At 38.9% G+C, this 23,133-nt stretch overlaps 2 protein-coding genes across 8 annotated transcripts; one reads left to right on the top strand and one right to left on the bottom strand.

Annotated features, from left to right (window-relative positions):
* Nucleotides 1-4,714: 4,714 nt before the first annotated feature.
* LIG4 (DNA ligase 4) lies at nt 4,715-8,992 on the bottom strand. Of its 2 annotated transcripts, none has more exons than XM_064408285.1 (2): nt 8,869-8,992; nt 4,715-8,343 (listed from the first exon to the last, which is right to left on the bottom strand). In XM_064408285.1, exon 2 carries the CDS (start codon nt 8,329-8,331, stop codon nt 5,593-5,595), a length of 2,739 nt encoding a protein of 912 aa, XP_064264355.1. In that variant the 5' UTR covers nt 8,332-8,343; nt 8,869-8,992; the 3' UTR covers nt 4,715-5,592. The 2 variants fall into 2 exon arrangements, with proteins under 2 accessions (XP_064264355.1, XP_064264356.1); XM_064408286.1 differs by having other exon boundaries at nt 4,715-8,398; nt 8,869-8,943.
* Nucleotides 6,126-16,293, top strand: ABHD13 (abhydrolase domain containing 13). 6 transcript variants are annotated; one of them, XM_064408292.1, is made up of 4 exons: nt 6,126-6,222; nt 10,824-10,859; nt 11,818-11,956; nt 14,925-16,293. In XM_064408292.1, exon 4 carries the CDS (start codon nt 14,960-14,962, stop codon nt 15,971-15,973), a length of 1,014 nt encoding a protein of 337 aa, XP_064264362.1. In that variant the 5' UTR covers nt 6,126-6,222; nt 10,824-10,859; nt 11,818-11,956; nt 14,925-14,959; the 3' UTR covers nt 15,974-16,293. The 6 variants fall into 6 exon arrangements, with proteins under 6 accessions (XP_064264362.1, XP_064264360.1, XP_064264363.1 ...); XM_064408293.1 differs by lacking the exons at nt 6,126-6,222; nt 11,818-11,956 and adding an exon at nt 9,031-9,149; XM_064408288.1 differs by lacking the exons at nt 6,126-6,222; nt 11,818-11,956 and adding an exon at nt 9,070-9,149 and having other exon boundaries at nt 10,828-10,859.
* Nucleotides 16,294-23,133: the final 6,840 nt, after the last annotated feature.

The following is a 23,133-nucleotide window of genomic DNA, read 5'->3' as shown; positions in this document are numbered from 1 at the left end:
TAGATACAAATTCTGCAACACCATCACCAATTCTTGTTGTCTAGCCTTCCCATCCACTTCTGGAATCTCTAAAAATATTCCTCAGCATTGCTAAAGATGAAGGAATAATAAAAATTGAGGGCATATAGAGTGTATATATATGTGTGTGCACACTTACACATGTTCTAGCAGGTTTCGGCTACCCTGATTTAGAAATCCTCCTTCTGTCCATGCAATTCCTGGAGCTCACTCACATGCTGGACAGACAATCATGCAGTTGCAGAAGTCCAGAGCAGGGTCATGACTGAGCCACAGGCCATACCTGGGCAGCAGCCAAAACATGGGCCAAGGGTTCAGCACCCCAAATAAACCACAAAATTGTGTAAGTCAGACCAGAATTCATAAACAAAGACAACCCAGTACAAAGCATGTAATTCTAAAAACATTTTGTACTGAGAGCAAATGTAAACATGATTTTGGAAAGGTTGAATCAGCCATGTCTTCCAAAAACACAGGTCAGGAGAGCAGGTTATCCAAAACAAATACAGCAGAATACTTCTCCTGTACCACTACATATAAAGACCCAGGTCTCTTCCTAGTGGTGAAATGTTTCCTTATATCTCTCAGTCACTAAAAAAAGTAAAATATTTCAGTCTTAAAAATTAAAATATTATCTGTGCTCCACCTTAGATGCCTTTGCTGGTGTCTACCAGGAATCTGTACGAGATCTGTATGCAGCAGTTGTTCTATTCATACAGCTCTTCCTCACCAAGCATAAGAATTTAGATAATTGATATAGAAATTTTTTTTTCTCAAGTTACTACATAATTCAGAGGGTGGAAAAGAGTAAAATTGTGGTGCTTTTACTGTCTTTTATTTATTAACTTTGTTAATGTTGTTAATGCATGCGACCTCACTGCTCTGCCCTGGTTGCTGCTACAGCAGTGTGTCAGGCAGTCTATTCCCAGCACCTGCTGTGTGAAACTGTGTTTCAGTTACAGAGAGATGTAATCAGCAAAACTGCCTATCCTGTTTATTTCTCTTTTCTTCATACAACCATGTTCAGAGCTCTGAACAATGTGACACCTATCATCTTCATATTTACTTTTGCCTTGAATAATCTTTATTTTTATTCTAACAGCACTCAGAGATTTTAAGTAAAATTAAATTTTTTTAAACCCCAAAACAAACAAAAAACACTAAAAGACAACAAACAAACAAAGCGAAATAACAAGAAAACAAAACAAAAAAAACCCAACCAAACAAAAAACAACCCAACAAAAAGCCCAAATCCAAGAAGTATGTAACTATGTTTGGTATAATTATATGTGAACATGTTTACAGGGCAGACTGAAGCATAACAAAGAGGTATGAGAACTAACTTTGAACTGTGTGTATAAATTCATTCCACTTTGGCAGCATACAGATCTAACGTATAAAATCTATAATACACTAGTCAAAAGAGGCAAACTCAAGAGAGAAGCTGTGGGAGACCGAGAAGGAAAAAAGCAACCACGAAAGCTTAGCTGAGACTAGCTGTGTTACACATCTATTTGCTGTCTTTTACTCGAATACACGTATTTATGCACCGACAGGAACTCCTATCCAGCTGCCTTTGACCAGACAGTTATTGAATTAACTGCAGGTGTAAGATGTGCAGGCTAAACATAGATTTCAGAGGACGTTGCCTCTGCTCTTGCTGCTGTAGCAAAGGTTGGCTGAGGCTGTAGCACATTATCTGCAGGAGGAAGCTTCCATCTGCAAGAATGTGGAGAAATCCTACCTCCTTCTTGGTTCTGTAGTGTTTATGTTTGCAAAGTCTACCACCACAAGAAAGAAGCTGTTACTTTAGTACCCCCAAATCAAGACTGGGCAATCAGATGAAAGTGGTTAAATTACTGGAGCCTGTTTCACTTTCACAGTTGGTACAGTTATATATCACCTCAAATTGAAAACCAGCTTTTCCATTATTTAAGATATGGCTAGTATATAAAAATTTATACACAGCACTTAAAGAGTTCTTTCTACTGCTCAGGAGACTAAACAACCTTGATGTTCATGTTCATTGTAACTCAGTTTGGTTTGTGCTTTGGGTTTTCATGATTTGCTTTGTTTTTTCCTCCAGTTTAATGTGTAGCTTTGAAAGTCATGCTGATAGAGTTAGCTATACTAATATATGTTGTCCTGCAAATTAAAATCCATCAAATTTGCAATGTATATGTTACCACTTGACACACTGACCATTCACAAGACACCTAAAATCAGAACAGGAAATTTAGCTCAGACCTGATTCACAGGACAATGGAGGCTGGATGGCGCCTCTTGAGATCATCTAGTCAAACACTGTGTATTTGAAGGGTCAGGTAGAGCAAGTTGTAGCTGATTGCATATTGAGGATAGAGATTCCACAACCCCTCTGAGTAACCTGTTCTTGTGTTTCACCAACCTCACAGTAAGAATTTTGCTACTTTTAAGCAAAAGTTCCTGTTCCATTTTGTGCCCATTGACTCTTGTCCTGTACTTCGGCTGATGATGACAACTCTTCAAACATTTCAACCAGCTTTCAGTCCACTTCCTTATCCATCCATCTAGCCCATACTTCATTAGCTGTCTATGAAAATATTACAGGAAGGTGTCAGAAGGCTTCCAAAGGATGAGAAAGACATCTAGAGCTCTACTTTACTCCATCAAGCTGGTCTTGTACTATAATAAAACACAAAATGCTCGAGAAATTATAAAAAATTAATTATATAAAAAAATGAAACAAAACAACCTTCTACCTGAATCTATTTCAAAAAGTTAATTTGAACTTCATTAAAAGCTATAGAAATACCCTAGCTAACTTATTCTAACTAGTACAACTCCATATAGAACCAGACTGTGTGAATTCGTTCTATTCTGGGAAAGACTGAGGATAAAAGAATGGAATATGCAACCCCTCATATCATGCCCACTCATTTTGTGTGTAACAATCCTTTTTTCTCCCCTGGCATCTTATTTCTGGCAACTTTAGTCTTGAAAAATGTATTTTACTTTATGTATGACAGAGAGAAAAATAAACTCTGGCTTCATATTCCTCTACCCATAATATTAACAGAAGAATAGATTTAAGTATATTTTGTCACTAATCTAGGAACAATTAGACATGTTGGAACATAGTTATTACATCAGTTTTCAAATACAATCACATATGCTGTGAACATTAATGCTTGCAATTTGAACTTAAATTCAACTCCCTTATATGTTCTATCAAGATAATCTTCCCCAAAATTATAAAGAAAGAAAAGCTGCATCTATTAAAAACATCCAAAAATGATGCTAAATATATTTTTCCTGAAAGAAAATAATTTTGAGGTTGATGCCTTCTGATTTCCTTGCTTCTAGAAAGGAACATGGAGAAACACTACACCTACAAGCTCCTTCACTGTTAAGTTTGTGTAAGTCAAAGATACAGAGTTCTCTCATTACTATCCCCTCACAGCAAGAAATAGTTCCATGAAATTTTACAGGCCCATCTACTGTTCTGCGGTGCAACAGCTGTTACCAGCTGGAGATGCTTTATGCTCAGTTGAACTATGTTAAAAGGCATTTTCCTAGTCACCTTCAAATGAACCTTTTTTAATCTTTTCATGACATTTTATCACTTCAAGTCCCTCTTTTGAAAGAATTCAAGCTGCAATAACATATAGATTGAAAAGATTCAATGGCCTTTAATTGTATTTTAACAGAAAGAGTGACATAAAGTATTGCAAAAACTCCACAAGTAAGCTACAGAGCTTTTTAAAATCTCTCACCAGATCACTGAGATGCCAAACAGAATAGTACATCTTACCTGTAATTTACTACAGCTGACAGATTTTGGCTCATTTCACCTGAATAAGGGGATCTTCTGCTTTCAAGGATATTAATACAGACTCTTAAGACATACAGATGTACTCTTTCAGAAAAGAGTAACTGGAAAATGAGAAACAGGAACCACACAGCTTTTAAGTGTTTCACCAAACAGATGTACTACAGTAAAAAGGTGACAAGCTTTCCACAATTTTTTAATTTGCTTCTGGAAAGGAGTTCAGTCCAAAACTGCATCCAAACTACAGACCCAGATGAATACAGGGGAACAAAAGAAAGGTGAGAATTTCTGTCACAGAGAGAGGCAAGGCTTTTCTTCGTTCATTCAAATCCCTGTTAGGTCAAGGGATGCAACTGGGCTGCTCCAAGAGGGAAAGCGTGCTGAGGGAACAAGAAGGCAGGCACAAGGCAAGGTCCTCACCAACAAAAAGCATGTCCCACCACACCAACCCCACTCAAGAAAAAGAGCAAAGCAGGCCTGCTGATAGGAAATTTGTGGACAGTGACTAATACATTTTTTACCTATTGAGTGTATTTCAGATAATAAGGGAGCTGCTAATACACTAAGAGAAAACAATATAATTCCAATTAACCAATCTTTCAATGTTTCCATTAAACCTTTTATACAACAATTCCCAATTCTTCTTATAGGAACTTTTGCACGAACATGACCACAGAAAACACTGAAGAAAGAGGTCAGCTAAAAAATGACTCTGTGTGGTCTGCCCAATTTAATTTCTGTTTTATACCAATGCTGACATAAGAAGAAACTAGGCCTCAATCTTTCTCCCCTCAAAGCTAATGCATGAATTATCTAAAAGTAAAATAAGAAATTAAGTCTTGTGCTATTCAAAAGTGGCTGCTTACTAAAAATAAATACCAGACATACTTTAAAAATAGATTTTATTTAGTAATTGGAAAAATATACATTGCACTGGATATTTGGAAACTATTCCTACAATAACTTAAAAAGCATTTTTAAAAGACAAACTGATGGTTAATTGTAAAAGCCTAGTCCTGTCACAATTCACAGTTAAACTGTAATGAGCACAGGAAGTTATTACAGTTCTTAAGTAATTGATTTGCATTTCATATACATAAAGGTCATTATTAATTCATTATCACCTTAATGAAAGGTTTCAGTTCTTTTGTACAAAGGCTATTTACACAAACATGGAATCTACACAATATCCTAATATCAAAGTGCTTCTGTGGCTGTGTGGTGCTTAATGCTAAAACCAATGTAAGCAAATTAAAATAGTCCAGATGAAATTTATAAATTACTGAATTCTCTAGCATATGGAATACATACAAAACAAGTCCAGAAAAACATAAATGTGATTGCAAATCAATAGCTAAAAAATAGATAAACAGCAGAATGTCCATAAAAGAATAATTATAAATGATTATAAATTATTGTCTCCACTTTGAACAACGGAGGCGAGCATTATTAAAGCTACAACAAATTAGCCATTTTCAAACATATTTTATTTATATAAAATTGTAGATCTCTCCTGAGACCTGTTTGTGGATTAAAAGGCTTAAATTATTTGTCTTGTGGTGGTTTTTTTTCCCTCCAAAATAGCTTAGCATCCTCCTGTTTCCACAACAGTAAAATTAAAAGCCTTCCTCTGATTTCCGCAATTCTGTGTTATTCTTTAGCAAGAGCCAGCTTTCAATAGACATGAAAACACACAAAAAATTTAGGACAATCTCACAAAATCCGAGTCCAATCGTGCCTTTGCTCCAATCTTCAAAACTGCTCTAAACTAAGTACTGATTTTCATTCTTTGCAACTCCTTCCTCCACTGAGTGTGTCACCCACAGCTCAAACACAATTTTAAATTTTTTCCCAAATGTTCTCCTGAGTGCTTTCATCTCTTCTACCCGTGAACAATCTTCTCCTACAACAACATGGGAGACACCCTCTTCAAGGTGAGAAACGACATTTGCACCATAAAAACGGAGCTCCAAAGCTCTAATTGATAGTGTAGTTCCAGAGATTTTGCTTTGGGGCTCATTAACAACAGCATAACAGTCCACATAAATAGTGCTTCCTCTGAATATACCAAGCTGACAACTGTTACACCAATAACGTTCTTCTAGCTCTGCAATCACGTCCAGAGGCATTGCCTTATTGTCTTTCATTCTTGAGAACACTTCCTTGAGCTGCACAACGTCTGTGTTTGCTGTGTAACTGTCTCCATAACAATCATACTCACGAGCAAAATGTTCTTTTGTGTCAGGAGACATGTGAATCATAAAGGCTGGTTGCCAAGGCACCAGCATTTTGGTTTGAAAACACTGAAGGAGCCATTCTGCCCTCACCACATCATACTTGTTGGAAGCAATGATGTTTTTCACTCTGACATTCTCAGCTCCTACAATGACACAGTAAGTCTCTGGCCCTGGGTTCTGTACCACACTGCCACCACACTGGGCTATTCTGCTTTCCAGCTCAGACTTTGAGTATTTTCCCATTCCTGTCATAACACAAAACTCAACATCTTCAAATACATTTGAAACCTTGCTTACACTAGAAAGATCAGGAGCTTTAAATTGCTCAGCTATTCCAATTACCTTCCTCACCTTTGAAACAGTTTTCCTTTTTTTCTCATGTGGTTCATCGTACTCATCTATATGAAGGTGCTTAGATGCCAGCTTTCCTTGTGCTTTGTTTCTGAGGTCTTCTAACATGTCTGAAGTCATGCACTCATACCATTCTTTGTCTTCCCTTATCTTCTCAATTCGGGGGAATCTCAAAGTACAGTCAGTTTTATACATATCACTGTCAACAATCTCAGCTGCCTTGATCTGAACTATGACAGAGTTGCAAGGTTCAATGTACATTTCAGGTTTTTCAGCTCCACACAAAATGTTACCAGGAGGGTCCTTCCTATGGTAGGGCTTCCAGTGTTTAGCCAGTTTCAAGCCTAGATCATACAACTCTTTCATAGTATAGCCAGAGCCAACACGACAAATAGAGTGGAAAATGGTCGGTTTTTCATTCGGAGGGGGTGTCTCTGCAACAGCACATAGAAAATGAGACATCATTCCACCACGAGACCCCTTCCCCCAGTAACCACCAACAATTAAAAGGTCCAGCTCATCCATCAGTCCACTGACATATTCTGGCTTGATTTTTAACCAGCCTTCCCCACGTTTGTCAGGCTTGTAGGTGGACATGGGATCTTTCACCATAATCCCTTCCTCTCTGTTATCTATGGCTTCATTTAAAGCATCAATTACTTCTTTTCTTGTTCTGGCACTTCTCTTATGGACAACATGTATCCTGCCCTTTACCGGGGTAAATACACTACTTAAGATTTCATATCTTTTGCTTAGTACTTCATGCCCCAACTTCTGATCATTAACCATCAATACATCAAATACACAGAAGCAGGTCTGCAGATCAGAGTCCTCCACCATTCTCTTTATGTCAAATTTGTTTCCTTTTTGCATAAAAGTTTGTGCCTCAGGATTGTAAGCCATCATTTCACCATCAAGAATGCAATTTTGTATATTGTTCTTAAATACATTATGAATAAATGGCGTTAATGAACCCTCAAGGGGTGAAGCACCAAACTGCTGAGTATAGTCAAACCCATTTCGGGAAAAATACTTGTACACATCCCCATCTTTGTGCATCTGCATACGTTCACCATCCAGCTTAGTTTCTATATAGAATGTCTGGTTACTCATTTGTTTCTCAATTTGCTGGACATCAGCAATAGCAGCAAGCATTGGCTTAAAGGCAGAAAATAACATGATAGAAACATCACTAAGCGAGACAGAGGGATCATGCAGTTGCCTGCAAACTTTTTCCAAATCAGTTGTAACATTGTGCAATTCAGCAGCATCAGGATGAAAAATTGAAAATATAGTTTGTTGACTAACACCAAGCTTTAGATCCTTTATAATCATTCGGATAAGCCATTTTTGTTCCAGTGCTGTGCTCTGGGTAATTAACTGAAGAAGACTTTTCTTTAACTGACCCTTGTTTTTAGCAGCATTGTTATTAGCAATCGCATCTAAATGTTCATTGACTTGTTCTATTGTCAGTCTGCCTTGTTTTGGGCTCCTAGGTTTTAGCACAAAGTATGCGATCATTGCAAAATCTCCAGCATCTCCACGTGAGCCCGTAGGCGTCCTGTAATTTAAAAGCTTTGCAGCATCTTTTCCATCTTTTGGTAAACTAAGCAGTTCAATATAGAGCTTTGCAAGCATAGTTTCTTTAATTCCATATGCCATCCTTTCTCTTTCCAGCTGTGGGAGAATAAGCCGCATAGCTGGGTAAAAGGAATCTGTGACATCTTTCTCTTTCTGATGAAGTGCATCATGGAATTTCCTCCAGGAATCCAGAAAATCCTTGAAATACTTGGTTTTCTCTGGACGGGATTTGGACTTCTGTATTCGCTCCAGAGTAGAACAGAGATCTGCAAAAGGCACGTGAGAGGCCACCGTTTTCTTAGGAGGAGACTGTGAAACAGGTGCAGAAGCCATCAGTCTGTCTTTCTGGGAACAAAACAAAATTATATATTCATAACAAAACGCCAACAGGTTATTCTGTCTAAAAAAAGAAAAAAAAATCTCTAATTAGGATTTACGTTTCTTCTTATTTTTCCACCTAAGATCTAACCACTATTTTAAAGATCTCCAGCTAATTCCTCATTTAAGGGTCAAACTCAGCAGCGAGGCTGCGACACTGAAACACCGGCATCACCTAGACAGAGAGATCTGCACGGCAGGAGAAGGCACCGCGCTCCCCTGCCGCTGCTGCCCAGCCGGGAGCTTTCGGTGCTCGGAGACCCATTTCCCCCTCCACCTTCCCCGAGAAGGCAGCCGGCCCCGACACCACCCGCCTCGGCCTCTGTGCCGCGGCTGCTCCGTGCCGGCGGAGGGAGCGGGGTCAGCGGGGCCGGAGAGGGGCATGGCCCGGCACGGCGCTGCCACGGCCACAGCGCGGGGCGAGCACGGCACCACAGAGCCGGGGGAGGGAGGGACGGCCACCCAGGGCAGACTCAGGGGAGCCGCGGCTACCTGCGGAGCCGGCCTGACAACCGGCCTCCCACCGCCCCGGAAGAGGAGGGCCAGCCCGGTGAGGCCGCGCTCCTCCCCCGGGCCGGGGCGGGGAACGGTGGCGGAGCCCGGGGCGGGGAAAGGCGGGGAGAGGAGGGAGAACGGCGGAGCTGTGCCCTGGAAGCGGAACCGCGGCAGCGGTGACTTCCTGCCTCGGGAGGAAGGAGCGGTGGTTGAAGTTGCGCGTCGGGGTCTGCGCTGGCCTGAGGCACCGGCGGCGGCCGCCCGGGAGGATGCGGCGGGTGGGTCTGGCGGGCCTGGCGTCCGCCGCGGCCGCGGCGCGGGAGGGCACGGCCCGGCCCCTGAGGCCGCGCCGGGCCGGGGGAGCCGGGGCGGCCGGCGGGGTTGGGGTCCGGTCTGGGGTCTCGCCGGGGCTAAAGGCGGCTCTTCCCTGGGGCGGCGGCAGGCGGGACATTGCCCCCGGCGGTGTGCGGCTCCTGTTCCCGCACAGCGGAACGTGGCTGCCGAGGAGCTGCTCCTGAGACAGCGCCGGTAAAAGTTCCTGCAGGTGCCTCCCGGCGAAGCCCCTTAAGCTACTTGGCAGCAAGGTCTCGCTCCAGTGTTTGGTTTGTTTCCACTACCCGATAGAACAATTCCTGCAAATGGGTGCTTGTCGAATGTGGGGCTGATGGCAACTGTAGTGTTCTAAATGGGACAAGTGATTGTTTTGAAAAGACTGAACTGGGTGTTTCTCGTCAGTCAAAAAGGAAGCAATTTAACGAGCTTCGAAATTGCTGTGTTTGAGCAGCCCACGGTGGCTAGAAAGTTAAGGTTCCAAGTTAAGGTATAGCCAATCTTGGTTTGTTGTTGTTTTTTTTTTTTGTTTTTTTTTTTTATTTTTGCACAGTATCATCGTAATTCCAGAAATTGAATCACGATGATACTTTGTGCCATTTGTCAGCTGGGAGGAGAAGCATTACAGGGAAAACATTTTTAGTTATCAATATGTACAATTTGATTAAGAGCTGTGGATGTTGGCTGTTTGAAATAAGCAGGACAAGTGACTCGTTGATTTTAAAGCCAGAGCCATGAAATATGTGACACTTAAGTTATTCTTACTGTACTTTTTCATTTGTTAGGAGTTGCTGCTTTGCTGTTGTTTTCCTCTTTTTTCTTTTCTTTCATTTTTAATTAGTGTTTCTGTAGGATTTTTGTACTAAGAAAGTGTATTTTTCTAGTTCTTACTAAGCTTGTAGGTTTTCTTCCAGATCAGTTCCCACTCTGAAACTAACTTCTTATAGTTGAGTATCTAATATTTCTACTTCCAGAGGTCTTCTGAATAAATATGAATAAATGTAATGCCTTTGCAAATCTTGTCTGTATCTGGAGGAGGTAGAGTCTGGGAAAAGGAAGTGGAGACAAATAGATGTCATTAGGTATTTCTTAAGAACACAGAGAAATACTTGGTTTTGTTTGTTTTGAAATCCAAAGGATTGCAGTGAGTGTTAAGACTTAACTTTTTAAAGCTTTTCAATGAGGAAGAAGCCATTAAACACCTGATTGTACTTTTTAGCACTAACTTTAAAGCTACTTATGCACCAAAGTTAGCTTTAAGGAGAGAATGTAATGTTTGTTTTTAAGCAGTATGTATAGATGCTCTGTTATTGTTATATATGTATATTATTGTATTATTACAGTATTGTCATATACTGTGTGTTGTGTATATAGTCCAGGACATTTCATTGTCATTCTTGAACTTCATTATAAGATGTTTTCAAGTTCATCAAATGTTTCAAACAAGCATTCATCTTGATAGGAGGAGCGTGAGATGCACAGTTTCATTAGTGAAGCAATTGTAATTTTAGGGGGTTTGGCTCTTCTCACTTCTTAATCTTCAAGTAACAAGTTAAACAGTAAATTACATGCGTAATTCAAAACAATTTTACTCAAAATTCATAAATGGAATTGTCTTTCAGGCAGAGATGAAGCCTGGGAAATCATCACATCTAAAGGTAAATGTTTTATGATATGATTAGTGTGTGAAAATAATACTGTTTAAGATTAAAAGTATAGACAAAGGCAAAACAAAGGGACCTGTGGCAGATACAAGAGTAACTTCAGCTGCCATTCAAAAAGAGTGAAAAATTGTTTCCTAGTACTTTAAATATACACTTGAATTTTTGTGATTTTTTTTTCAGTTGATAATGGTGTTAACCATTTAAAAATAGCATTAGGGCAAAGTAGAATATTGTTAAAATGCCTTGATCATAAAGAGGTTTTTTTCCCTCAAAATTTTTTATTGTGAGTGATTTGTATTTTCAGTAGCTACCTAATTTTGAGACTTGTAGCTCATCTGATAGAACACAGAGGTCTGCAGTAGTTCCTAGGCTCTGGATTCAGTGGTGGAGATGTACAGATACAGGGGGTGTGTGTGTGTGTGCGTATATCAACATGTGTGTATATCCCAACTCAAAGCTGAAGCTCACCACTTCCAAGTTTCCTTTCTGTTTTGAGAGACAATACTCCATGGCAGTTTAAGCCAAAGGTACAGCAGCAGTCTGGCCAAGTCTTACTTGCATTAGGTCTTAACCTTGAGTTGGGCTGCATTGCTGTTCCTGTGTGGCCATGGTTTCCTTAGTAAAGCTTTGTATTTCAGTACTGTCTTCTGCTTGTTTTTTAAGCCTACAAGTATCATCAAATAAAAAGTTGTAGGAAGTATCACGATTCCCAAATGTTAGTCATGTTATCAGTGGGAAAAAAAGGAAAAATTTATTTCAAATGACCTTATACTTATTTACATAGCCTTTTACTTAGTTTAAAAAATCAGTGATTAAGAAATTCTGTGAATGCTGTAAAATGGAATGTGACTCCTTGTTACAGGAAAATCTTGTTTTCAAAGTTACAGCAATTACATGAAATACAGTGTTGTAATACAATATATTTTTCAAAAAAAACCCCATTTTTTTTTAGTGAAGCAAGAGTGCCCTCCAAGAACTTCAAGGGTTGAATCTTCTTGATATAACTGGGACATCAGACAGTTATGGGGCAAGTCCATGACTGAATATTGTAGTCTAGGAACAGAAGCAGTCTCGTCTAGAGAGAGGATCAGGTTTGTCCAGGTTGAGTGGGTTGATGGGTCTGCTCTGTTTCTCAAGTTGACTCCATCAGACATCAATGCACTGTTTGTGTAGAATCAGTCTAATTCACTGTTCTCCCACTCTCACACCTTTTCCAGATTTTTCTGGTCCCCTATTAGTCACAAAATTAGAGATGCAAGAGAAATGCAGCACATGCTCTTCATAATTCATGACAGAGTATTTGCATCATAAGATGTTACATTGTAAACTGCTTGGAAGGTTTAGAACTACCCATCCAGCACGCCAGGAGTGGGAAATAAAGATCAAGAAGAGAATTTTCTGTGTGTGTGTTGTCTTGCAGTATGTTGAACAGTCTCAACTCTCAGCACTTCAAAAGGTGCTGACCTTACTGCTCACTGAATATTACTATATTAGCTTGCCCTTTTTATTTCTGTCCTCAAGTGGAAATTTTGTTCATGTTCATCTTCTGCTTTCCATGATAGTGTTTGGAAGGTCTGTTGCTTTGAGCTCGTAGAAAGTATGGGTTGTAGCTTTATTTAAAATGAGATTATACTGATTTGGCTTAGAGTCTCTTCTAGGCTTGTTTGAGAAACCATCCTTTTCTGTTCTAGTGATCTCGTAATTGGTATTGAAAGGTAGGGAGGAACCTAGAAAAAAAATTTATCTTAGTTTCCTAACTAGCAAATCTTGCAACGATGTGAAGGGCCTGGAAATGAATGGAACCAGTGAAGTTTCACACAGCTGGGAAAGAAAACTTTAGTAGTAATGTGATTGTTCAATAAGGCAGAGTGGTCACCTTTGTTTAAATATGTAGTGACCATGAAACATTTGTGGCTGTGTAGTTTGCTCTTTCTGTTAACTACTTACTGCATGCTAAGCATTAGTTGTAAGATGTACTAGCTTTGCAATTCCAGTAGTTAAGTATTTGTGTATACCTACATATATATATATATATATATATATATATATCTCAGAATTAATCACACAGCGGCACTATCTCAGTATAATATTTTGATAATATAATCCTGCTGAAATAAAAATAGAAGTGGTGCACTTCTCATGAAACCAACATAGCTTATAAAATCAGCTGTATGTGTCTCCAAATCTGTAGTATACATGGGGTAGCCATTGCAAAACTTCATCACTTGAAGTGAAATTTTTATTAATTCTTTGTCTCTCAGTAGTTTTGTTTAACAGTGGGTCTCTTGTGAATATCTTGTTGAGAAAACATTTTTGGAGTTTCTTTCATTTTGTAAGAAAGTCAGCAAAATGTTCAATAATGTAGGTAAGGAGAGTTGTTTTACTGTCTCATTATCTATGTTCTTATAGTCTTGAAATGTAATGCAGGAAATGTTTGTCAACTTTTTTAGGAAGTTATCTCAGAAATTTAAGTAGCTACTTTATATGTCTTCTAATAGTTGTGAGTTTTTTTCAAGGAAAATGGATCACAAGAATTAAATTTTCCTATAGACAGTATTTGTGCATACTTGGATATGGATAATAACATGAACTTATAAATAAGAGAATAGACTACTTTATATTTCACCAGTTTTATGTATTTGGAGTAGATACACTATATAAAAGCTTAATATCACATTGGGTTTGGTTGATATGTGAATTTTAAGATGTGACATATTTATTTTTATTTCTGATTTATTTCTAAAATAAAGCATAAAATAGAGATGGCAGGTTTTCCTGATCAGGGTGCTTATGTCTGTGGAATACAAAGGCTGTAGCTGAAGAGGTCACCTTTTATCACTCAAGCTTAACAAGATGGCTGGTATAAAATGCTTGGATGCATCTCTGCATGTAAACTCCTTTGGAGTTTGAATTCAGATTATTGGTGTGCTATATTTTTTTAGGAGATTATAACTTTGTGTCAAAAGTGTACCTACTATATGCTCTATAGCTTGGTGTTCTCAAACAATTGAGTTTATGTTGTCTCTTCCAGGGGACTCTGTCCTTCCAGGGACAGTGATTATTCAGTTCAGTGTGACTAAATGGTTACCATAGTTTTTGTGTGGGTTTGGCATATGTTTCCATATGAACCAGGAGTGAATACTGCGAGATCTTCTATGGATTCTGGGAGACATTTTGGTTGGAAAAAAGGTTTAATCCATTGTCATTAACATAATTCTCCTAATTTTATGCTCTATGTGTGTTTTTGTCATGAGTCTGTTTTCATGTTTGGTATTTTCAGCAGTGCTTTTCATTGATCAGAGAATAATGTGGTTAATGGATTGTTTTCAGTGGTCTTGCATGATGGTAAAATTTTCCATTCAGCTGAAGACTTAATGTGGATTACTGATCTGATAGTGGAAAACTACTGTTATAAATCAGAAGCAATCAAAATATAGCAAAAAAAAAAAAAGCTGTCATAAATGTAACTACAATGTGGTATATTAATATAGAGGAGTCTTCTCTTCTGAGCAGTTCAGGTGCTGCTCTGTGACCAGAATTGATTGAGATGCTGAAAGAGAGCCGCTAACCCATAGCAGTGCTGGGATGTGTGGTGAACCTCCACTGGCTGCAGAGTGACGTGCACACACTTACTGCATGCTACTTAGCAACTTAGAAATAAAGGCTATTTTTGTTTGTGTTCTCTGAATTCTAGAGTTACTTATATGAGCAGCTTTGACAAACTGGTGATACAGTCTGTATGGTTGTTCTCTTGCTTAGTGGGAAAGTCTGAGGGAAAGCAGAAGTTACTGTGGTCTCAGTCAACCAGTTAATGGACTACCTGCAGAAATACTGTAAATGGGATTTTGAGGAGTTCTAAAGCCTTTCCTTATGATTGCATTTCTTCTTGTTTTACAGAGTCAGATGGTTTCCAAAAGTTCAAAGGGAGTTTGCCACCAAATTTTATGTTAATGCTCCAATACATTGACTTGCTGTTAATCTTCAGCAAGTACAAATGCTTAAATTGCTGCCTTCTTCTTTTTCTTATATTTATATGTATACATCTGGGTTCTTTTGCAGGATTTACCTGGAGTAAAAGATCACTGACTTCTACAATGGAAAAATCATGGATGCTTTGGACCTTTGTTAAAAGATGGCTACTAGCTTTGGCTTCCTGGTCTTGGAGTCTCTGCCGTATTTGTCTTTTACCCTTGATAGTGACTTTTCACTTGTACGGAGGCATTATACTCCTTATATTAATATTTGTGTCAATAGCAGGTATATTATATAAGTTCCAGGATGTTCTGCTTTACTTTCCTGAGCAGCCCTCTTCATCACGCCTTTATGTTCCTATGCCTACTGGTATACCACATGAAAACATCTTCATCAAAACCAAAGATGGAGTTCTTCTCAATCTTATTCTGCTGAGATACACAGGGGACAATGCAGCGTATTCTCCAACCATCATTTACTTTCATGGGAACGCAGGCAACATTGGCCACAGGTTGCCAAATGCTTTGTTAATGCTGGTAAACCTGAAAGTAAACTTAATTTTGGTCGATTATAGAGGGTATGGCAAAAGCGAAGGAGAAGCAAGCGAAGAAGGCCTGTACTTAGATTCTGAGGCTGTCTTAGACTATGTGATGACTCGTTCTGATCTTGATAAAACAAAAATTTTTCTTTTTGGCCGTTCCTTGGGGGGAGCAGTAGCTATTCACTTAGCTTCTGAAAATTCCCATAGGATTTCTGCCATCGTGGTGGAGAACACCTTTCTTAGCATCCCATACATGGCCAGCACTTTGTTCTCTTTCTTTCCGATGAGGTATCTTCCGCTGTGGTGCTACAAAAATAAATTTCTATCCTACAGAAAAATCTCTCAGTGCAGAATGCCTTCTCTCTTCATCTCTGGGTTGTCTGACCAGTTAATTCCACCAGTTATGATGAAGCAACTTTACGAATTATCCCCAGCTCGGACTAAGAGATTGGCAATATTTCCTGATGGAACTCACAATGACACTTGGCAGTGCCAGGGTTATTTCACTGCACTTGAACAGTTCATCAAAGAAGTAATAAAGAGTCACTCCCCTGAAGAAATGGCGAAAACATCATCTAACGTAACAATAATATAATTGATATTCTTCTTTGAGGTGGAGTGGGGCAAGTACCTGCACTGTACCTTGATTTGTGATAAGTGGTAAAAGAATGTTTGTTTTCAAATGTATGTCATGTCTGTACTTGCCTAAAGAGTGAAATTAAACTTGGAAAGGTCTGATATTTTATTAAGGTGTTCCAGATAACTTTTACATTTGCAGCATTGTAAATGAACCATTTTATGTCTTTCTCATACTTTTTTGGTATCTCTGTCCATATATTCCACTTGTTTGATATGTACAACAGATGCTATTAAAGAAACTTGCTACAAAAGTAGTACAGAATGTATTTAGAACAACGGGAGGCTCTTTGGTATTCACTGCTGTATGTGTGAGCTTTTTGGACAGCCATGGTTAGCACAATGATTAGTTGCTTCTCTTAGAGTTTATTTAAAGTGTGCCATGCATGAGATTAGTGTTTTATTTTTTGAAATTTTGTATTATGCAAAGTGGGAAGACTTTAATGCGCTAAATAATATAAAATAACATAAATGGTAGGGTATACTTGCAGGTATACTGTCCTGGGTTATTACTGGTTTCTATGGTTATGCAAACTTATATATGTCAAACTGCAGTTGAAGATGAAAAGATACTTTCCTTATTTTCATTTGCTGTTTGTATTATAATAGTGCACAGAAGGTTGTATGTGCCTAACATCATGACTTCAGGATTTTACCCAGGCAATTTCTGTATAGAAAATAGAAGTAACTTTTTCTGAAAGAGATCAGTGCAATCTAAGCTCCTTTCTGCCTTAAGCTCTCCTCACTAATGCACAGGGAAACTTTTTGTTAGTACTAGTCTGCTTGTGCATTTGAGGTGATAATTCTTAAGGCAAAATGGGTTATCATACAAGGTAAAAATATGTTTTTGTGTTCAGACTTTTATGCTGGTGTAGTTAAACGTTTGTACCCTTTATTTATACCTCCTAAAGAAACAAATTCAAATAATTACCAGTAATCACGATTAGAGATAAATATGTACAGTTGCTACAGTAAGGATAATGAAAATGAGTAAATAGTCCTAGATGGTCCTGTCATTGAGGGTAGGAAGGCGCTGCAGACACTGACTGGAGCAACAAGCCAAGGGTACGAGGTTCAGCAAGATCAAAGGCTGGGTCCTGCACTTGAGTCACAACCCCATGCAGCACTACAGGCTGGGGAAAGAGTGGCTTCAGAGCTGCTCAGCAGAAAAGAGACTTGGAGATGCTGGTCAAAAGCTGCCTGGATGTAAGCCCGCAGTGTGTCCAAGTGGTCAAGAAGGCCAATGGCATCTTGGCCTGTATCAAAAACAGTGTGGCCAGAAGGATCAGGGCAGTGATCCCTGTACTTGGCACTGGTGAGGCCACACCTCAAGTCCTGTGCTCAGTTCTGGGCCCTTCATTACAAGAAAGACATTGAGGGGCTGGAGCAAGTCCAGAGATGGGTAACAGAGCTGGGAAGGGTCTGGAGCACAAGTTCTGTGAGGAGCAGCTGAGGGATATGGTGGTGTGTAGTTGAGAGAAAAGGTGGCTCAGGGGAGACCTCATTGCTCTACAACCTTGAAAGGAGGCTGTCGGAGAGTGAGGGTCAGCCTCTTCTGCCATGTTTCAAGTACAAGGATGAGAGGAAATGACCTTGCTTCATAGAAGGTTCAAATTAGATATTTTAAAACAAATTTCGCTGACAAGAGTGGTTAGCCATTGGACTAAGTTGCCTAGGCAGGTAGTGGAATCACCAGCTCTGGAATCATTCAAGTCATCTGGATGTGGCACTTGGGGATATGGTTTATGGTTGTGTGAGGTTGATGATTGTACTAGATGACCTTGAAGGTCATCTCGATGATTCTGTGATCAAAGACATGCTGTTAGCTTAGTCTCTAATGGAGTGTGGGAACTGTTTAGATCTCTTCTGCAGGTTTAATTACTCATCTGCTGCAGCTGAGTTTGCCTCTTCAAAGTATTTTTTTTTTAATAGAACAAATTGGAAAATCTTCCACACAATCTTTAAAGTTGCCCTTTGGATTCAAATTTTTAAGTAAACTTTTCTGCCGTGTTGTCCTGTTTCAGAAAAGCATCTCAGCACACACTTAAAATCTGTTTCCTGAGGGACAGTCATATTTTAAGCTTGTGCTTAAGTTCTCTGGTTGAATAAAACTGCTTTCCTGAACTGGTGCCTTAATGGTTATGCCTCCTAATGGAAATATAGTTCTTACATACATGTGAATAAGAGTTGTCAGCAGTTTGTAGACAAGATGATACATCTTTTTGTAAACATGATTTTTTTTTTTTAAATAAACATTCACATACCAGAAGTTGCTGCTTTCTCTGGTAAGTATCTTTTTTGATACTATTATTAAGGTTTTCGTAGAGTTCATAAAAAAAACCTATACATCTTTGTGGATCTATAGACTTAAAAACATAGAGCATACTTTTCAATCTGAGTGAAACCAAAACTATCTTTTCAGCCTTACAGTGGTGATTTTTTTTTCTTTTTTTTGGCGGGGGGAGAGAGGTACTTGGTCATGGCATATTGAAGAAGTTTGACTGGGGGCTGGGAGATGGGTCTGTGTTTGCATAGCAGAAAGGAGTTGATAGACGTCACATTGCCTTTCCCTGGTGTATTCTACAGTGAGACGTAAGCTGCTTGCGTGGATTGTTTCATCTACTTCACGTGGCTTTAGAGTAGAGGTGGAGGGAGAGAAGGAAAATTAGCAAATACTGTTTTTCTGAAATTTAGTTGATGAAGCCAAAAGAGTAGATTAATAGTTGGAGACAGAATGAAGAGAAGGTAATTGTTTAATGTCACATTAAATACCATTGGAGGCTGGGGGGGAGGTGTTCACAAAACATCAATTTCTAAAGTAACATGACATTTAACCACACTTTCCACCAATCAAAATAAAACTCTCAACCCCAGAACACCCCTAGTATTATGTGGTACTTCTATGCAAGTGAAGTATTCCTATTAGAGCACACAGTTGCTAAGACAAAGTTAAATGTGTAGTGTTAGATCATGGCAATTTGAAACTTCAAAGTGGGCTGTATCTAAACATTACTTTTTATTATCAAGCCATATATGTATTCACTCTCTCGTCTGCAGGACATAAGTATGAAACTTTAATTTTACAGGTACTTTTGTGTGAGTTGACACAATTGTCATATATGCATCCTTTACACTTTTGTGATTTCTTCCACCTTCCACATATGCATGGTTTTGTTTCTCACTTAAGGGATTGGCCACATGCACTTGTGAATGAATGTTATTATGCTATTTTTCATTGCATTGGTTATGAAGTCCACTGAAGGAGAATAGGAGGGAAGTAATGTTTTTATGCAAGTATTTCACTGCTCTGCATACAATTCTTTAAGGGAGGGAGGGAGAAAGAAGGGGGAGGAAACTTGTTCTGACAAGTGAAGACTTGTTTTTATTTCATGGACTGTGTGATGGAAACCACAGTTATCTGCTGCTAAAAACTGAACTGCACACAACATAGTAATAATAACTTTAAATTGCCAAATGGTGTGTTATGATACTGTTGCATTTATTTTATTTAATACCATTTTATGTTTTCCCATAACAGTTATCCATTTGTGTATAGATGTTCCCCAAATATTTGTCCTGTAGATATAAATTTTTAGTTTGGGAAGAAGTTGAGTTCTTTTCACAGGTTTATAGGAGAGCCCTAGTTTACATATGTTCATTAAAGGAATTTTCTGTTTTATAAGAAGAAATTTAAGTTTGAAAAAAAAGTAAAAACAAAGTTCCCAGGGAGGGGTCAGGAGTTGAACAGCTGTAGCAGTAGAGTTCCTTGTAAGAAAGCATAAAACCTTGTGTGTGCACACATTGTGATTTTAATTAGTGGAAATACTTGAGGCTTCCTACTAACCCAAGTTTACATTCCCAGAATTTGTTTCTGAACTGTGAAATGCAGAGAGATAAGCTGTGCTTTCTTCTGGAGAAACATTAACTGGTTTAGCTGCCCTCATGTCTATTTCTCAGGTAAAATTAGAAATAGAGCACAAATGCATTTGGTAGGCTATGGACAATCTGTCAGCTGAAGGGCAGAAGGATTAACTATTTATACAGAATATGCATATCAGCATCTCTAAGCTAATAATTTGGTCATGTTGGATGTTCACAGTGAAGAATGCAAGGCAGAATTGAGAGTCCAAGGTATGATCTCTTCTGTTAGCAAAAAAGATGCAGACGTACCTCCATTTGTATTTCATCAATTCTTGAAAAATACATTTTTATTTTTTTTAATGACAGGCAATTTTGCTAGGGGCACTTCTGCCAAATATAAAATCAGTGCCTCTTGCATGTAGTGGGATCAGCCTGATGTATCCCATTAGGTATAATTTGCAATGTCATCCTGCTTGTATAATTTAGAGTAGAACCCCACAGAAGTGTAAATAGAGATAGCCTATTGAAGTTCTAAATAACACTTATGTTTTGAATTCAGAAACAGTCACTGATTATGAGATGCAAGCTTTTTATTTGATTTTTCTTTAATATATAGTTAAGCCAAAACTGTCCTATGAAATATTCATAAGTTTTGTAGACAAAGCATAAATGTTACTGTATATGTGCTAATTGTGGCAAAGTTTTACATTATCATTCTAGTTGGTTTTTACAATAAAGTTAATTTTACAAAAAACACTTTTCTATTTTTATGTACTGACATATGCAATAAATTGATACATTAAAAGTGCTGGTAATGTCTTATTCTAGTTTGTGCCCTGTCTTCAGTGTGTTTGCATGGTAAAAGATCAACCCTGAGGTATCATTTTCAGTCACTTACTAAAGCCAGAGCACATGGACTAGACATCTGCATTGTTAGATGTGGTGGCCTTTGTGGAAAGCTATTACATCAGGGGAAAAAGCATATTACAAATATGTTTCTAAGCTTTGTCATGTATCCTCACTTTCAGGAAGTGTTAGGAAATAAAACTGGTATGGCTCTCCATCACTTTCTAACACATTTTGCATTTCAAAGTTTCTCTGGGGATCTGAGAGATGGTCTAAATATTATGTCCATTAGAAAGCATTTTGAAGTATTTTTGAAGTGTTTCTGACTAGTTTTACCACCTATGCTGGCAATATTTTAAATGTCAATTTTAAATCCTATAATGCCACTGAGATTTGTAGTTAATTCATACAGTTGGAGCAGGATACTCAGTCTGAAGCAATTTCTGCTTTCTTACAGAGAAAGCTTATATCACGTCTGCTCCTATTCGACATGGTTAATATGAAACACCCAGAAAATAAGGGCTTACTGCTGTCTTTTATGAAGCTGCAAAATTTATGTCCTCTTCTGAATTACTGCAAGGCTTGTAGTTCATTTTTAACCCAGTACCTAGGAAACAGGGCTGTGGGTGGGGGGGTGTAGGTGTGGGTACATTTGGACACTCTGTTCAAGATACCTATTAATTTGGAATGGAAAAAAAAAATCTAATCTTTGTAAAGGAAGAAATGACAACACAGGAACAACTCCAGATTTGGGTACTTCATGTGAATGAGAAGCAGGTTGCTGTCTTGTGAACTATGTCACTAAAACTTGCTTGCACAGTAGCATTCTGGAGAACACAAATCTTGCATTTGGTTTCTCTTACTTGAAAATTGATTAGCAGCTGGGCTACCAAGTGCAACACAAACTGTGTCTTGGAATGTCTCATGATGTTAGTAGATTTGCTTAGTAGGTGGGTATAGGCCTTCATATCAGGCAAAACACTGTATTTTACTTTTTCTCTGAATTTGTGAGTACTGTTTAAATCATAGTAAACATTCATGAGGGCATATGAACATCTAAAGTAAAACTGGAGCAGCCCTGCTGAGGAGGACTTGGGGGTGCTGGTGGTTGAGAGTCTGGACATGACCCAGCCACGGGCACTCACAGCCCAGAAAGCCAAACCTGTCCTGGGTTGCATCCAAAGCAGCGTGGGCAGCAGGGGAGGGAGGGGATTCTGCCCCTCTGTTCTGCTCTGCTCTGCTCAGACCCCACCTGCAGTGCTGCATCCAGCTCTTGATTCTTCAGCACAGGAAGGACATGGGGCTGTTGGAGGGAGTCTAGAGGATGGCCACCAATCCAGTTAGGGGGATGGAGCACCTCTTCTGTGAGAAAAAGCTTAGAGAATTGGGCTTGTCCAGCCCAGAAAAGAAAAACATGAAAAGGTTTTGGGGTGACCTAATTGCAACTTTGCACTACCTTAGGGAGGCTACAAGATAGATGGGGAGGCTTTTTACAATAAGGTCATGTAGTGACAGGACAAGAGGGAAAGGCTTAAAATTGAAAGAGAGTAGGTATAGATTAAATATTTGGAGGGAGTTCTTTGCTGTGAAGGTGTTGAGGCACTGTAACAGGTTGCCCAGAGAAGTTGTAGACGCCCCATCCCTGGAAGTATTCCAGGCCAGGCTGGATGAAGGTCTCAGCAATTTGATCTAGTGGAGGATGTCCCTGGCCATGACAGAGTTGTTGGAACAAGACAATCTTTAAGGTCCCTTCCAACCCAGGCCATTCTACGGCTCTACAAAATGAAACCTAGACCAAAGGCTTGCTGTCTGTTAAAAAGATCAAATATGGACTGATAAGATTTTGAGAAAATGCTGAACCATTGGCTTAGCAAAAATTATTTGCTCCAAAGATATTGAACATGCCTGAGCTTTAAATCTCTTGTTGGATGCTATTCAAGGTCTTTATTTTAGATTTTGTACCGAGTTCTGTCTCTGTAAGTAGATAGGAAGATACACTGATTATTTTCTGGATTTGTTTTGAAAACATTGATGTGATTAATTTGTTATGCTTCAGCTTGGATGGGGGCAGAATAACTCTTGTATGTCTGGGAAAAACAGCAATTTTTCTTTCTCTGAAAGGCAGTGCAGCTTAAGAACAGACTTGGTTTTACTGTATTAAAGAACATGGTCTCACTCCCAGCTGGAGATGCATATTTATTTAATAATGTGAAGCAATGAGCTGAATAATGCAAATCTGCAAGGTGGTTGACAGAAATGTATATTCACATACCAAGTTCAGAGAGATGCTGCTATTTGACGAGTAACTAAGGAACTGATTGTGCTGCTTGAAGACAGAAAGAAAGGAAGTTCTACAGCTGGTTTGAATTACACTTAACGTCTAGTGTGGGCTAATTATTTACAAAAATTCAA

This window comes from Passer domesticus, chromosome 2 (genome assembly GCF_036417665.1).
Source record: "Passer domesticus isolate bPasDom1 chromosome 2, bPasDom1.hap1, whole genome shotgun sequence".
NCBI lineage: Eukaryota > Metazoa > Chordata > Aves > Passeriformes > Passeridae > Passer > Passer domesticus.
The sequence above is the reverse complement of the archived record's forward strand: the minus strand, read 5'-3'. Positions and strand labels throughout refer to the sequence as shown.